General features: G+C 44.8%; 1 protein-coding gene across 1 annotated transcript in view; it reads right to left on the bottom strand.

Annotated features, from left to right (window-relative positions):
• Window positions 1-13,533, bottom strand: part of LOC109479318 (zinc finger homeobox protein 4-like) — a 141,461-nt gene that overhangs the window by 94,022 nt on the left and 33,906 nt on the right. Inside the window, exons 2-4 of the mRNA XM_019781272.1 lie at window positions 9,762-10,147; window positions 6,334-9,003; window positions 1,510-1,655 (exon numbers count right to left, since the gene is read on the bottom strand). Coding sequence (XP_019636831.1) covers window positions 1,510-1,655; window positions 6,334-9,003; window positions 9,762-10,079 — 3,134 coding nt within the window. The 5' untranslated portion in view covers window positions 10,080-10,147. The remainder of the gene's footprint in view (window positions 1-1,509; window positions 1,656-6,333; window positions 9,004-9,761; window positions 10,148-13,533) is intronic.

Raw genomic sequence — 13,533 nt, 5'->3', positions numbered from 1 at the left:
GATACCGAAGTTATTAAACTTTTACAGCAAGCAAGAAATATATACTTTGTCTAATTCCTTGCTTAGTACATGTACATTAGTGGGAAATTTAACGGAAAGTATTATAATCTTTGAAACCCATTCTTGACAGAGTAAACTACATGCATAGGGGTTACTAGGATTGTTAATATTCTTGTATTTTTGTCAGATGTATAAGCTGAAGAAAGAAGTTATTGTTTCACACAGCAGTTTCCCTATCCCAAAAAGTGTCATAACCCATTCCTATGACAACTCCTCACTTCTGGACCAGAACACTTTCAATGTAGGGGCAAACAGCTTGACCTGTCCTCTTTCATGACTTTGCTGCTTACACCTTGCCAAAGAACTGACGCAGAAAGAGGCAAGGAAAGCCGTCCACCTTTCGGTTTCTTCTACCAGCTCAACAACCAACACCACAGTTCAACTAAGGCTAAGCAAGCTCCGAGAACTAAGGCAACTTAACCCTTACAAGACAGTTCAGTAGCTGGCACCTTAGTAAAAAGACTTAAAGACAGCTCTTAGGGAAGATTTGAACCCAAGACATTCAGGCCTAGTCAACCTTCCCAGTCAGGCTAAAGACCTTTCTGACACTGGTACAAAAACTCCTGAACCTGCCCTGAAACTGAAGCGACGTGTTTCCATGTGATAAGGGTAGAGAAGATCCCGGCTTAAAATGTTACGAAGGGCAAAAAAAAAGTGCGGCCATCTCTCTAAAGTTAAGTTTTAAAGTACTGAAAGATTCCCGATTGGTCAGGGATGCTGGTATGTGATTGGCCAAGGGAATCTAGACTGTGATTGGTCACAAATTTTAAATCTCAGATCCTGATTGGTTGGGGCCAGCCCAGTGGGATTTATGTGATGAAGCAGGTACAATGTACAATGTAGTGTCTTTCAGGATGCTAAATATTACTTTGGTGCATCCTACAGTTCTAGACCTTCCAGTGTAAAAAGAAGCAAACATATTTACTGTTCACAACTTTCCTCACTTCACTCAGGTGTAAATGAGTACCTAGCTTTGGCTAGGGATGTCCTCTCGGATAGGATGTAAAGCCGGAGGTCCCGTGTTTGGGAGAGCCACACCTTGAGTAAGATCCTACCATACTTATTGAATAGAGTAGGGGTTCTTCCCTGTGTGAGTGGTTCAAACCTTACAGTCTGGGATACAGGTTTGACATCTTGAAGAGGTGATAGTCACCTGTTATGTCAATCCTTCCACAAATGTGGTAAAACTTGACAACAAGTTCTGGTGACACCCAGCACACATGAGAAAGAGTGTAGGAAGGTCAAACACACAGCACTACCAGCGGACAAGCCCCCGGCTGTAGTGCATTGCACAACTGTGTGTCGCCCATGGGCTACGGAAATGGACATGGGCACCAAACCCCATGCTCTGCATAGAGCACGGGAGACCTTTTTTTCTTATGTCTGTATGCTATGGGCCGTTGAGCCTGAAATAAACGGTAAACAATAATAAAATTCTTAAAAACTGACCTCCATTCGTTCTGCTTGCCGCCCTCCTTGATGTGAGCGACCAGCTGTAGTTTCTGTGTGTGCTTGTCAGTTTTGCAGTGGAGCTGGAAGTTGGCCTTCAGCTGGGTACTGTAGTTACACAGCCGACACTGGTACACGTCCCCTACCTGTGGGAAAATGGAGAAAAAAAACATGGTTAGACCTAGGAAAAAAATGTTGTTTTCTGTTTCAGTCCTGAAAAAATTAGAGTGGGTACATGTAGGTAGGATTTTTTTCTTTTTTTTTTAGTGGTGATCTCTAGTGATTCAATGTCAAGTTAAAGTTTCAATACAGTTGTACAACGTTTCATCACTCAGGTGTCAGATCATGGAGCTAGAAAAGGTTGATCAGCTCTAAAAAATTGCTAGCCTCCATAGCATGCCAAAAACTGGGGGTTTTGGTGGTTCTTCATGGTCTTTGGGAGCTTTTATGTGCTATTTTCTGATTGTATACAGACAATTAAACACCCAAGATGCCTGGTCTAAATTTAAAACATGTAGAAGAGGGGTTAAGCACAGGGTTAAGAAAGCTCACAAAGAATACACCTCAAGTTACTTAGAGGCTAACATACAAGAGAGTCCCAAAGCTTTTTGGAACTATATAAAATCTATTAGACAAGACTCCACTGATACAGCTGCCATAAGGCACCAGGGAGTCCTCACAGCAGACCCCAAAGAGAAGGCAGAGGCCCTCGGGGAACAGTTTGAGTCGGTTTTTACTAAGGAAGACACTAATATCATCCCAACCCTTGGTGAACCTTCAATACCGACCACACCAGAGCTCAAGGTATCAGTGGAAGGGGTAGCCAAGCTACTCACAAATTTAAATCCAAATAAAGCAACGGGCCCAGACGGGCTATCACCTAGGCTATTAAAAACTGTAGCTACTCAGGTCTCACCTATATTAACAGTCATTTTCACACAATCCCTAACCACTGGTGATGTGCCTCTAGATTGGAGGTCTGCAAACATCACACCTATCTATAAAAAAGGTGACAAGGCTGCGCCAGCAAACTACCGGCCAGTCTCACTGACGTCTGTTTGTAGTAAAATTTTAGAACATATTGTGCACTGCCATATAATGTCCCATCTTGACAAATACAATATTTTATGCCCGGTACAGCATGGTTTCCGAAAAGGACTTTCGTGTGAGACCCAACTACTAGTAACTACCCATGATCTAGCACATGGTCTCGACCAAAACCTTCAAATTGATGCCGTGGTGCTGGACTTCAGCAAGGCGTTTGATACGGTACCGCATCAACGCCTGCTGAGTAAGCTCCAGCACTACGGCATCAAGGGACACATCTTGTCCTGGCTCAAAGCCTTTCTAACGGAGCGGACACAGACCGTAGTTCTTGACGGCGAATCCTCCAAACCCTCAAGGGTTACGTCCGGTGTGCCTCAGGGCACGGTCTTGGGCCCGCTTCTTTTTCTCCTTTACATAAATGATTTGCCCGACATAGTTAATAGTAACGTACGTTTGTTTGCCGACGACTGTTTGTTATACCGGGTTATTAAGAGCCCGACAGACGCCCAGGGCTTACAGGCCGACCTGGACGCGCTGACCGAGTGGCAGGATCGTTGGCAAATGAACTTTAACCCAGCTAAATGTCATACTATTCACATTACACGCAAACGTAGACCACTTGTTACGCAGTATAGTCTTTGCTCGGTAAATCTTACGACTGTAAAATCGTACCCTTACTTGGGAGTTCACATCTCCAACGACATGCGTTGGGATGCTCACATTGCTCACGCTACTGGTAAGGCAAACAGGACCTTGGGAGTTATCCGGCGTAACTTATACCATTGCACATCGCAAGTCAAAAACACTTGCTATAAAGCCCTGGTACGCCCTCAACTCGAGTACTGCGCCTCAGTGTGGGACCCCTACACAGCTGGTGGGGTGCAGGCAGTTGAGCGCGTACAACGCAGGGCAGCCCGGATGGTCATGAATGACTACGCCCGCACCAGTAGTGTGACCGAAATGTTGCAAAAACTCCAATGGCCCACTCTTGCAAACAGAAGAAGAGAGGCACGTCTGACTACAATGTTCAAAATAACTCACGGTCACATGCACATACCCTCTGAACAATATCTTATTCCTGCACAGCGGCGCACCAGAGGTAGCCACGCCTTTAAATACAATATTATTCCTGCAACGAAAGACTGTTTCAAATTCTCATTTTTCCCACGCTCGATACGAGAGTGGAACAGTTTACCTGCCCAGGCCGTACAGGCACAATCTGTGGAGGCCTTTCGGGCCTCTCTACTGTAAGGTCCACGCACCTCCCCCCCTCCAGCGATACCCCTTACGGGGTTGTTAGAGGAAGAAGAAGAAGAAGAAGAAGAAGAAGAACATAGCCGGCCTGGTTGAATTATCCCCATTTTTTTAAAGTAACTCTGAAAAAGGTGTCAATTGTAAAGAACATTTCAACCCAACAGAGGGTTGAATTCTTAATGTTCAATTTTTATACACGTATATTACCGGTACATTAAACTTTACTTCCACCTTATTTTCTGAACCACTACCACAGAATAATAACTACTTAAGCACATGAAAGTACCAGGCATAAGTAAGTAGCCATAATGGATAATTACTCAAGTACCAAGGTCTACCAGAATAAATAAAACATCGCACAATGAATAAATAATGAAACTCTAATAGCCCAAAATCTGGCTAAAATTTTGACAATAACAGTATTGATACCACTTGTGCATAGCCGTCACTACAACAGAACGGTTATGGTAGCAACGGTGAAGGTTTGTAGTCAAAGGTTTACGTTGGTGGCAAAGCAAGGGAATAATACCTGAATCTAAAGTTGAACTGAAATTTTCAACGTAAAATTTTTTGTCCTCACCCAATGTCCAAATCCAGCTTTTGGAAACCAAGCAAAACGGAATGGAAATTTTTGCGTGGAAAATTAGAGTTCGACTTGCTTTGATGTGATTTCTTTTTAGACTACCAATGCAGGCGAACTTTCAAACCAAAGAAACACCTGTACACGAGTGGAAGGCATTCGTTTTCTAATCCGTTTTAACACCTACCTCGGCGCAATCAACGAGCTAAGGTGGTGATTTATAGCATGGCTAATTCGCCTCGTCATGCCTTCCGTCTCAACCGCTGTACAAAAATGTATAATTCCCCTCTGAATGCATAGAAAAGGCCAAAGGCTACCACTCTGACGTCCACTTTTGACACTTGTTTTTGGTGATAGGTTGGGGGCTATTCTTCATTCAAAATTTCAAAAGGGGAAGGTATGATTCAGAAATACATTAGCACCAACCATTAGGCAACAGCCAAAAACTTTGTGTTGTTTTTTTCTTCTTCCTTTGTTTTGTGGCATATCTGCCAACATTCCAGTCTAAAAAAAAAAACAGGTGGTCTTTTGTATTTATCACACCTGCCAAAATAGCAACCAGGATATGTTGCTATGTTTCTTGCAAAAGACTTATCATAAAAATGTTGATTAGGCCGAGAGATTGACAACAATGCCTGAATCCCATACTATCTGGCCTTTTCTTTACTGATCATTCAAATAATCACAATGTCCATGGTTCACAAAATCCTTTATACAAAAAAAACCTCTGTGGTGTGACCACCAGCCAGAAATGAGGTCATAGTGGGTCTCACCACGTAGTTTAAGGTCAAATGTGCACCACAAAGTCCACAATACAACTTGGAATGGTCCGAGGGTCATTATAAGAAGTGGTCGACATTCTGACCTAGGGACACAAAGGCAGTCAACAACCCTTGGCTGTTTCTTACTTGTAAACCAGCACGGACAGTAACTTGCCTCTTTTTGTAATGTCTGTGTATAACTTGTCCATATTTGTAATCAGCTTTTTAATGGATTCCTTATTTTGAATTGTAAATTGGTTTTAATTCAGTGGAAACACTGCGATTTCCAATAAAGAGATCTTGTATCTTGTATCCTGAAAAGCATGGCCAGATGACAGCTCATTGCCAAAGGGAACAAGTACCTTATACCTATACCAGAGGAATTCTTCTTTCTTTATAATGCAAAAAAAACTGCTGATTTGCAGGTTGAACTTTTAAAAGTCGATTCATTTACAAAAAATTGAAAAAAATAATGAAAATCATTGAACCAAAGTCACCCCTTGAATGAACGAGTGGCCTTGGGTGACATTTCAATTTCAAATTTTTTTTCAAATAATTTTACCAGACAATTTAGACCTCCGTTGAAATTAAATTCTTCACAACATGAGATAGGAAACAACATCTATATCAAGGTCAACCCCCTCCCCACCTACATGTACTTTAGAATTATATGAGAAAGGCAACAACCTGTTTCAAGGTCACCCCCCTCCCCACCTACTGAACAATTATATGACATAGGAAAAAAACAATATTTATCTCAAGGTCTCCCCCCCTCCCCACCTGCATGTCACACATTGAAATTAATTTCTTTACAACATGAGATGGAAAACAACAACCTCCACCTCAAGGTCAAACAACAACCACTTTGTCAAGGTGGCCCCCCTCCCCACCAACCTGCATGACAACATTGAAATCAATTTCTTTACAACATGAGATGCTTACTTGCTTAAGGCGGTCCTTCGGTTTCGAAGATGACAACATGAGATATATCTAAGAAACAACCAAGGATGTTCAAAAACACTTTTGAACCTCCTTGAAACAACAACCTGTATTTCAAGGTCGCCCCCCCTCCCCACCTACCTGCATGACACATTGTCAACATTGAAATTTATTTCTTTACAACATGAGATATATCTAAAAAACAACAATCTGTATTTCAAGGTCGCCCCCCTCCCCACCTACCTGCAGGACCCATTCCTCGTCCTGTGTGGGCCTGTCGCTGCTGATGTGGGCCTCCAGAAGGTCCAGGTTATCTGAGGTGAACTTATTGCACACGGCGCACTGGAACAGCTTCAGGCTCTCGTTGCACGCTGGATCCTCGTCCGCGGGAGGGGGGCCGTCAAGGCTCGAGTCATCTTCGGAACCGTTCTCCATGGGAACGCCTCCCGGCACGCCGCCCTGCCCCCCTCCCCCCGCCGCCATGAGCTGCTGCTGCTGGAGGAACAGGTTGGCGTCGAACTGGAACTCCCCGAGATTCGGGTGGAGCTGAGAGGGGAGGGGCGCGGCACTGTGCACCTGGGCTTGGGCCTGCGCCTGCGCCAGGTAGTAGCCGTACAGCGCGTTGTCGGCCGGCGAGGGCTGCATTCCGAGTCGCGCCTGGAAATCCTGCATCTGCTTGACGTTCTGGTGCAGCAGCATCATGTTGTGCATGTGCTTCTCGCTGGTCATGTGGATGCGCAGGTTCCGCGCCACGTTGGTCTCGTAGTCGCACACGTCGCATCTCCACGTGGGCTTCGGCTTTGGCTTGGACTGGGCGAGCGGGTCGCCCATGTTGTTCGGGGCCGCGAACATCCGGTCGGGCTTCCCCTTGTTCTGCATCTCCTGCACGTTGTTGATGTGCTTGTCCGACTGCATGTGGATGCTGAGGTTGCCCTTCGTGGTGGTGGAGTAGTTGCACACATCGCAGCGGAACGGCTTGTACCCGCAGGTGTAAGTCTCGCCGCGGGCGAGCCGCGGGTGGGGCTGACCCGTAGTGCAGTACACGCACGCGTTCCCAGTCTCCGGGTGCTTCTCCTTCATGTGCGCCTCCAGAGTCTGCTGGTATTTATAGTGCCAGTTGCACTTGGGACACTTCAGTGTCTTGCACGAGTTGCGGGAGTGCATCATCGTCATGTGGCCACCCAGCGAGCGCGTGGACCCGAGGACCATGTCGCACTTCGGGCACTCCACGCCATTTTCCGCACCGCACTGGTGCGGATGCGTCCTCGATTCGTCGCCGTAATCCGTGCTACTCGAGGACTCTCCACCCAGGAGTCCGGGAAAGGGGCCGGCGACTGTACGCCGCCCCGAATGGTTCTCGTTTACTGCTTCTTTTCTCACAGAATTCTTCACACGCTCGTCCGTATGCCCGCCCTGAGCATTAAGTCTGGAAGAAGAAGAAGTCTTTCCACTCTGCGTACTTTCGGGGTTTCTAGGCAAAGCTCCAGGAGGTACAACAATACTATCAGAGGAAACTATTTTGTCTTTGGTTAGATCGAGAGCGAACGCGGAACTGTTATTAGGAGCCGAGCTTTCCGCCGACAGCGACTTTTGGGAAACTTTTTCGTTTTCCGCGCTCCCGTTCATCAGAGCGGCCGTCACAATGGCCGTCATCATGTCCTGTTTCCCAGAAGTCACCGCCTTCAGGAGCGAATCTGGTTTGGTAAACGTGCTGCTAGTGTTACCACTACTACTACTACTGTTATTATTAGCGTTACTACTACTGTTATTAGTTCCTGACGGGGCGAGGGTGTGGGAGACAGGGCTGAGGCTCGGTGCCTGCCCCCCAGGGACCCCCAACCCTTGTCCTTGTGAGGTACTCGGAGATGGGGTGGAGGAAGAGGAAACAACGGCAGGCGTGAACAACGTCTTAGCACCAAGAGAAGACAAGTCCATAGCGGAAGTGGCATTGTTATTATTACTGGCTGCCCCCGAGGCAGAACTAGAGGAAGCGACGCTAGCGTGTACCGAGGGCAGTGTGAGCAAGCTTGAGGTGTACACGTAGCTGACTTTGGTTAGGTTGTTTGAGGTACTAGAGAGGCTAACTCCCGGCAGTGCACCGCCAAAGAGGAACAGAGGCTGACTGTTAGTGGGTGTTGGGGACCCCGTGCTCGCGTTATCGTGACAGGAATCCGAGTTCTCGGGTTGCCCCATGGGCTCGAGGAAGGACAGAAGAGGGGGTCCTTTAGACTTTCCCACTCCTTGAATAATCGCGGACGTGTCTTTCTTAGACAACAACTGTTCCTCCTCCTCGTTTAGAGCCATCTTGTGTTCGCCGGTGGCGTGGGAACGAAACGATTTGGTGAATCCGAACGAAAGTTTACACAGAAAACACATAAGTATGGGCTTGTTCGCCGCGTCGCGGGGCGAGACACTCAGACTGTCGTGCTCCCGACCGACCGCGACCTTGCGCACAATTTTCTTAAGAGTTGCTTTGGCTTCGGTTGTTGAGTTTGATCCCTCCCCGTCTTTGGACTCAAGTTCCGTACTATTCACTTCGCCTTCCTTGCGAAGGGTGTAGACCCTGTAGCTGTGGACGATCGGCGTGTCGTTGCAAGCCTTGTTTCCCAGGGAACCGTATGTTGAGTTGGGAATTCCGGGGCCACCAAACCCCCAGCCGTAGCTGGTCTGGGGGATGTGGAAGGCGTTCAGCAGGGGTTGGTACATTCCGAGCCCCGGCAGGTTCCCCCCAAGCGGCGGCACGGAGCTGCTTCCGACGGGCGAGCTCGCGCTGGAGTTGGGGGTCTCCGGCGGGCTCGGGTGCTCGATGATGTAAGCGGATCCGTCCGGTTCGTAGACGATCTCGCCCTCGAAGTTTTCGCCGTCGCTGTCGTCACCCTCGCTGAAATCACTCTCAGGCTTGCTGCCAGCCAGCTGTGACAAACAGAATATAGAACATCAGTGTTTTGAGCAATGAACAAGTGGTCATGAGTGTTGCATACTTAATGTGTTTTGGTACAAAATGCATCTAATTTTCTGAAAACACTATGCCACACAGTGATTCTTTCTATATGTATGCTTTAATCTTTTCCCGAATCCAATTCCTTTACAAAAGGTAAATACAGTCCACCCTGTACACCTCTACATCATAGTATATAAGGACAACGTGGCCAATGTGACCACTGTTTTGTGGCCCCTTAGATACTTTTCCCATTGACACAAGCATTAACAATCTGTCCAGATACAGGGCTCGAAATTAACGGTGTCCCGATGGCCACTGACCACTAAAATTTAGGCTGGGACAACTAAACAGACACTTTGGTACATTTTTGGGACAACAGAAAAATAATCAACATCAGAATGTCAGCCCTTCTTTTGTTGTATAAGGTACACGTCCCGGCTTTTGGATCCGAATTTCCTGTCTATACTACAATTATAGTGCACCTGGGAGTGAACATAAGCAAAACAAAGTTAACTTCAAGTTGTAGTCATACAATACGAGTACTTCCCCGAATCAGGTTGGGGCAGTTCATCCTCACTTCGGGACAATTGAAATTTATTTTTGGGACAGTACTGGGACAATAGGAAGAATAGCTAATTTGGAGGCCTGCAGATAGACCAAATCTCATCGGTTATCTGAGTGGTCTTGACTGTACAAGTACAGTATTACAAACAAATCTCAGAGCACTGACCTTTGACCCTTGACACTGATGTTCCATGTAGGCCTGCAGACCCTGGAAGGTCGCGGCACAGCCCCCGCAGGTCACCGGGTCGTTCAGCCCCCTCATGGACGATCCTCCCGCGGCTCCCACACTACTACTCACAACATCCCCGTCCCGTAGGTGGTCACCCGGACTACTTCCGGTGGTAATTCCGGACACGGCGTTCTCGACAATCCCGTTGGTGCTTGGTGCTGCGGAGGAGCCGAGGTGGACGGTTTCGGGGGGCGGCTTGGGCGGCTGGCTCAGGGCGGTCTGCGGAAGCTGGCTGGCGGTGGTCGCGTCGTCCATGATGGTGTCCAACCACGTACCGGCTGTGGGTGAGCCGAGCTCCGTTACTCATCTAGCTGAGGTGACTTCTGCACAGGCGAGAGAAAAAACAAACATTTAAACTTCAGCAGAGGAAAAACATTTCAACTTTGCACATATAAACTTCTATACATGGGAGAGAAAACAAACACTTAGACTTAGGTGAAAAAACATGTAAACTTCTGTATAGACAAAATGGAGAAAAAAAACTCACAAATAAACGTTTATACACTGGATAGAAAATTCATAGAAAACTCACAATTAGACTTCTATACATGGGAGAGAAAAGAAGCATTTGCACTTCAGTGTAGACTATGGAAAGTCACATTTTAACTTAAGACAGTTAAGTACATGCCAAAAAAATCACAATGTTTATAAACTTCTGTACATGGAAGAGAAAACAACATTTAGACTTCGGTTTATATAGGGAAAAGAACATTTAAACTTCTCACATATAAACTTCTATACATGGGAGAGAAAACAAGCATTTGGACTTAAATACAGGGGAGAGAAAAGAAACACTTAGACATCAGTGTACATTATGGAAACTCACAATTTAAACTTCTGTAAAGGGAAAACATCTAGACGTCTTAAGTTCTATACAGGGGAGAGGAAACTCACATTTAGAGTTAGACTTCAGTACAGAGAAAAAAACTCATATATAAAGTACTATACATTGAAGAGAATTTAGGGTAGATTTAAGCAAAAGCTAGTAACACAGTTATTTCTTTAAAAAGTGTTTTGAGCCCTGTGTATCATAAGCAGATATCAAAATTGAGCAATGTTGATTTATACCACAACACATCCTTGATGTTAGGAGCCAAAAATATTTTGGGTCATTAGCGTAGATTGTTTTTCCAAACCACAGAATCTCTACATCCGGTTCAATGATAATGTCTAACAACACTGTACAATGGAAGATCCTACAGAATGATATAGCTAACACGTCCATAAAGGTTAGACATCTAGGTAAAGACAGATAAGAAAACAATTAAACCTAGTTTTTAGACAGTGTTAGTTACTAGCTATATAAAGAAATCAGTTACCAAAGCAACTGGATAGATTTTTAAAAAACTGTAAAACATCTCAAGTAGCATCCACTAATTTTCTTCAGTGACGACAGACATGTCTGACATTTCTTTTCAATCTATCCAGTTGCTTTGGTAACTGATTTCTTATATAGTTAGTAACTGACATATATATAGCGAGTAACTAACACTGTAACACATCCAGGTAATGAGCTAGATAAGAAAACAGTTACTCAAGCAACTGGATAGATTAAAAAAAACTGTCAGACATTTCAAGTAGCATCCACTACTTTACTTCAGTGACAACAGAAATGTCTAACATCTATTCAGTTGCTTTGGTAACTGCTTTCTTTATATAGCTAGTAATACACACTGTCTAAAAACTAGGTTTACTTGTTTGAAAAGCCAGTTGCTTTGGTAACTGATTTCTTTATATAGCTAGTAACTAACACTATCCAAAAACTGGGGTTACTGGTTTGAAATGCAAGTAGGTCTGATTTCCTTAAATCTAGTATAAGTGTGCACATGTCAGGAAATATGGCATTATGCCCACGCAGTAATGTAAGATGCAACGTCTCCATCATTCCTTCACCTTCTAAATGTTGACCTGTACTTTTCTTATAACAAAACCACCTTGTAGACAGTAAGTAAGGCCAATCCAACTCATTTCCTTGGTTCTGGGACAGTCTAACTAAGGTGAAAATATAACAAGCAGACATCGTAAAATAAAGCAGAGGGCAAGGAGGAAAACTTTAATACACCTGTATGCACTCCATAAAACGGAGTGAGCCAAGGCTTCATATTTAAAGCTGGACCCCAGGTTTAGTTTTCCTCATGTTTTCTTATTTTAAAAAAATCTAAGAACCAGGAAATTGAATTGGTGTGGCCTAATTGGTCGAGGACATACTTGTTCTTATAGAATACAGTGTGGAGACAAGGACTTATATACTATATACAAGAAGCTGGGACAAGAGACACAAAGGTGAAAATATTGGATGGAGTCTTGCAAGGGTCCAGTTAGAAATTAAACTATGTGCTAGTAAGGTAAGCCTTATGAAAAGCACTATGTCTAACAGTTCAACTTCCACAAGTGGATACCACAGTCTTCATCTGATATTCCCAGTTGCTTCGTAGACTTTCACTATAGTATAGAAGACAAAATGCCGACATGATTTCACAAAGAAGGTTGTGTCAAAAATACCTGTGCTTCCTGTTTAACACTCAAAATAGCATATTCAGGTTCTAACACAGACACCATCATTACATACTTACAAAAAGGGAAAACGGTCACACAAAAGGGGGGGAAATCATCATTCAAAAGGACCAACCCCCCTTTCTACTTTACCTAAAGCACGTCTAACTTATCTTGGATGAAAAAGCACAAAGTTATACCTTCAACACAGGTGAAAACTTTACATAGCAAAGAGAAGAAATCTTATTTCAAGACGACCGAGCGACCAACCTTTTTTGGCTTTACGATCAATCCGAGATGAGACCTTCCCGCAAAAAGTGACACACATTTATCTATCAATACCTCATTACACGTCTAGGCCGCAGTGTGGACAAAAGCCTCCGACGCGGCTATCTATTTCATTGGACAGCATTGTCCAGATTCGGCATAATCTAATCCTCCTCGTCCTTTCTCCGTAAGACCCGAGCAGCTGAAAGCACTGGTTAGAACAACAATGCGGTGTGTGCATAGCTTTGGCGTGTGATTACCAGCGAGAGAAAACCATCCTCCTCAGACATGCAGATGGAAGGGTGGTAAAAGCGATCACAATTACCGCGCACACAGGGCGGGATCCGCCGCCGAAAATCGTCATATTTTATTCATCTCCTCCACCATTGTCCCCATTGTCTCAGGCAGGGAGAATGATCTAAGTATGCCATTAAAAATCCGCCACAATGCAGCAGCTAAACAAAGTCGCAGGGATTTCCAACGGCACGCCACCACCTCAGCGGGGCCTTTCACCCGGACAATGGACCAGGGCTGAAATAAAGACAGACTTATGATGCAAGACAGATCACCCTTTATCTCAGAGATAATGGAGGAAGAACCGAAGTTTCTTGAAATTTCTGTGGGTTCGGACACGGTTGACGCGTTTTCGCCTTCAGGGCAGAACTTAAGTGGACATTGTCTGAGGCTAAATTGTCCTTACTGATGGTGAGAAAAGGGAGAAAACTCATTCCTTAGTTTAAAACATGTGGCAATACTGCAAGAAAGTTCATTTTCCGTAAGCACCTATCTTAAAAACCCTTCACCTTGTGCCAAGAAATTCTACAGAAAATTTATTAGGAACTTTGCTACTTGCTTCTAAAGATGCATTGTAATGTAAGTGCCAGTTATTTCAGTCTTCAAATTTCAAGTAGCTTCATGTATATACTATATGACTTTGTATATTATATCA

The sequence above is a fragment of the Branchiostoma belcheri genome, unplaced genomic scaffold (genome assembly GCF_001625305.1).
Source record: "Branchiostoma belcheri isolate BF01 breed outbred unplaced genomic scaffold, Haploidv18h27 scaffold48, whole genome shotgun sequence".
Lineage (NCBI taxonomy): Eukaryota > Metazoa > Chordata > Leptocardii > Amphioxiformes > Branchiostomatidae > Branchiostoma > Branchiostoma belcheri.
The sequence above is the reverse complement of the archived record's forward strand: the minus strand, read 5'-3'. Positions and strand labels throughout refer to the sequence as shown.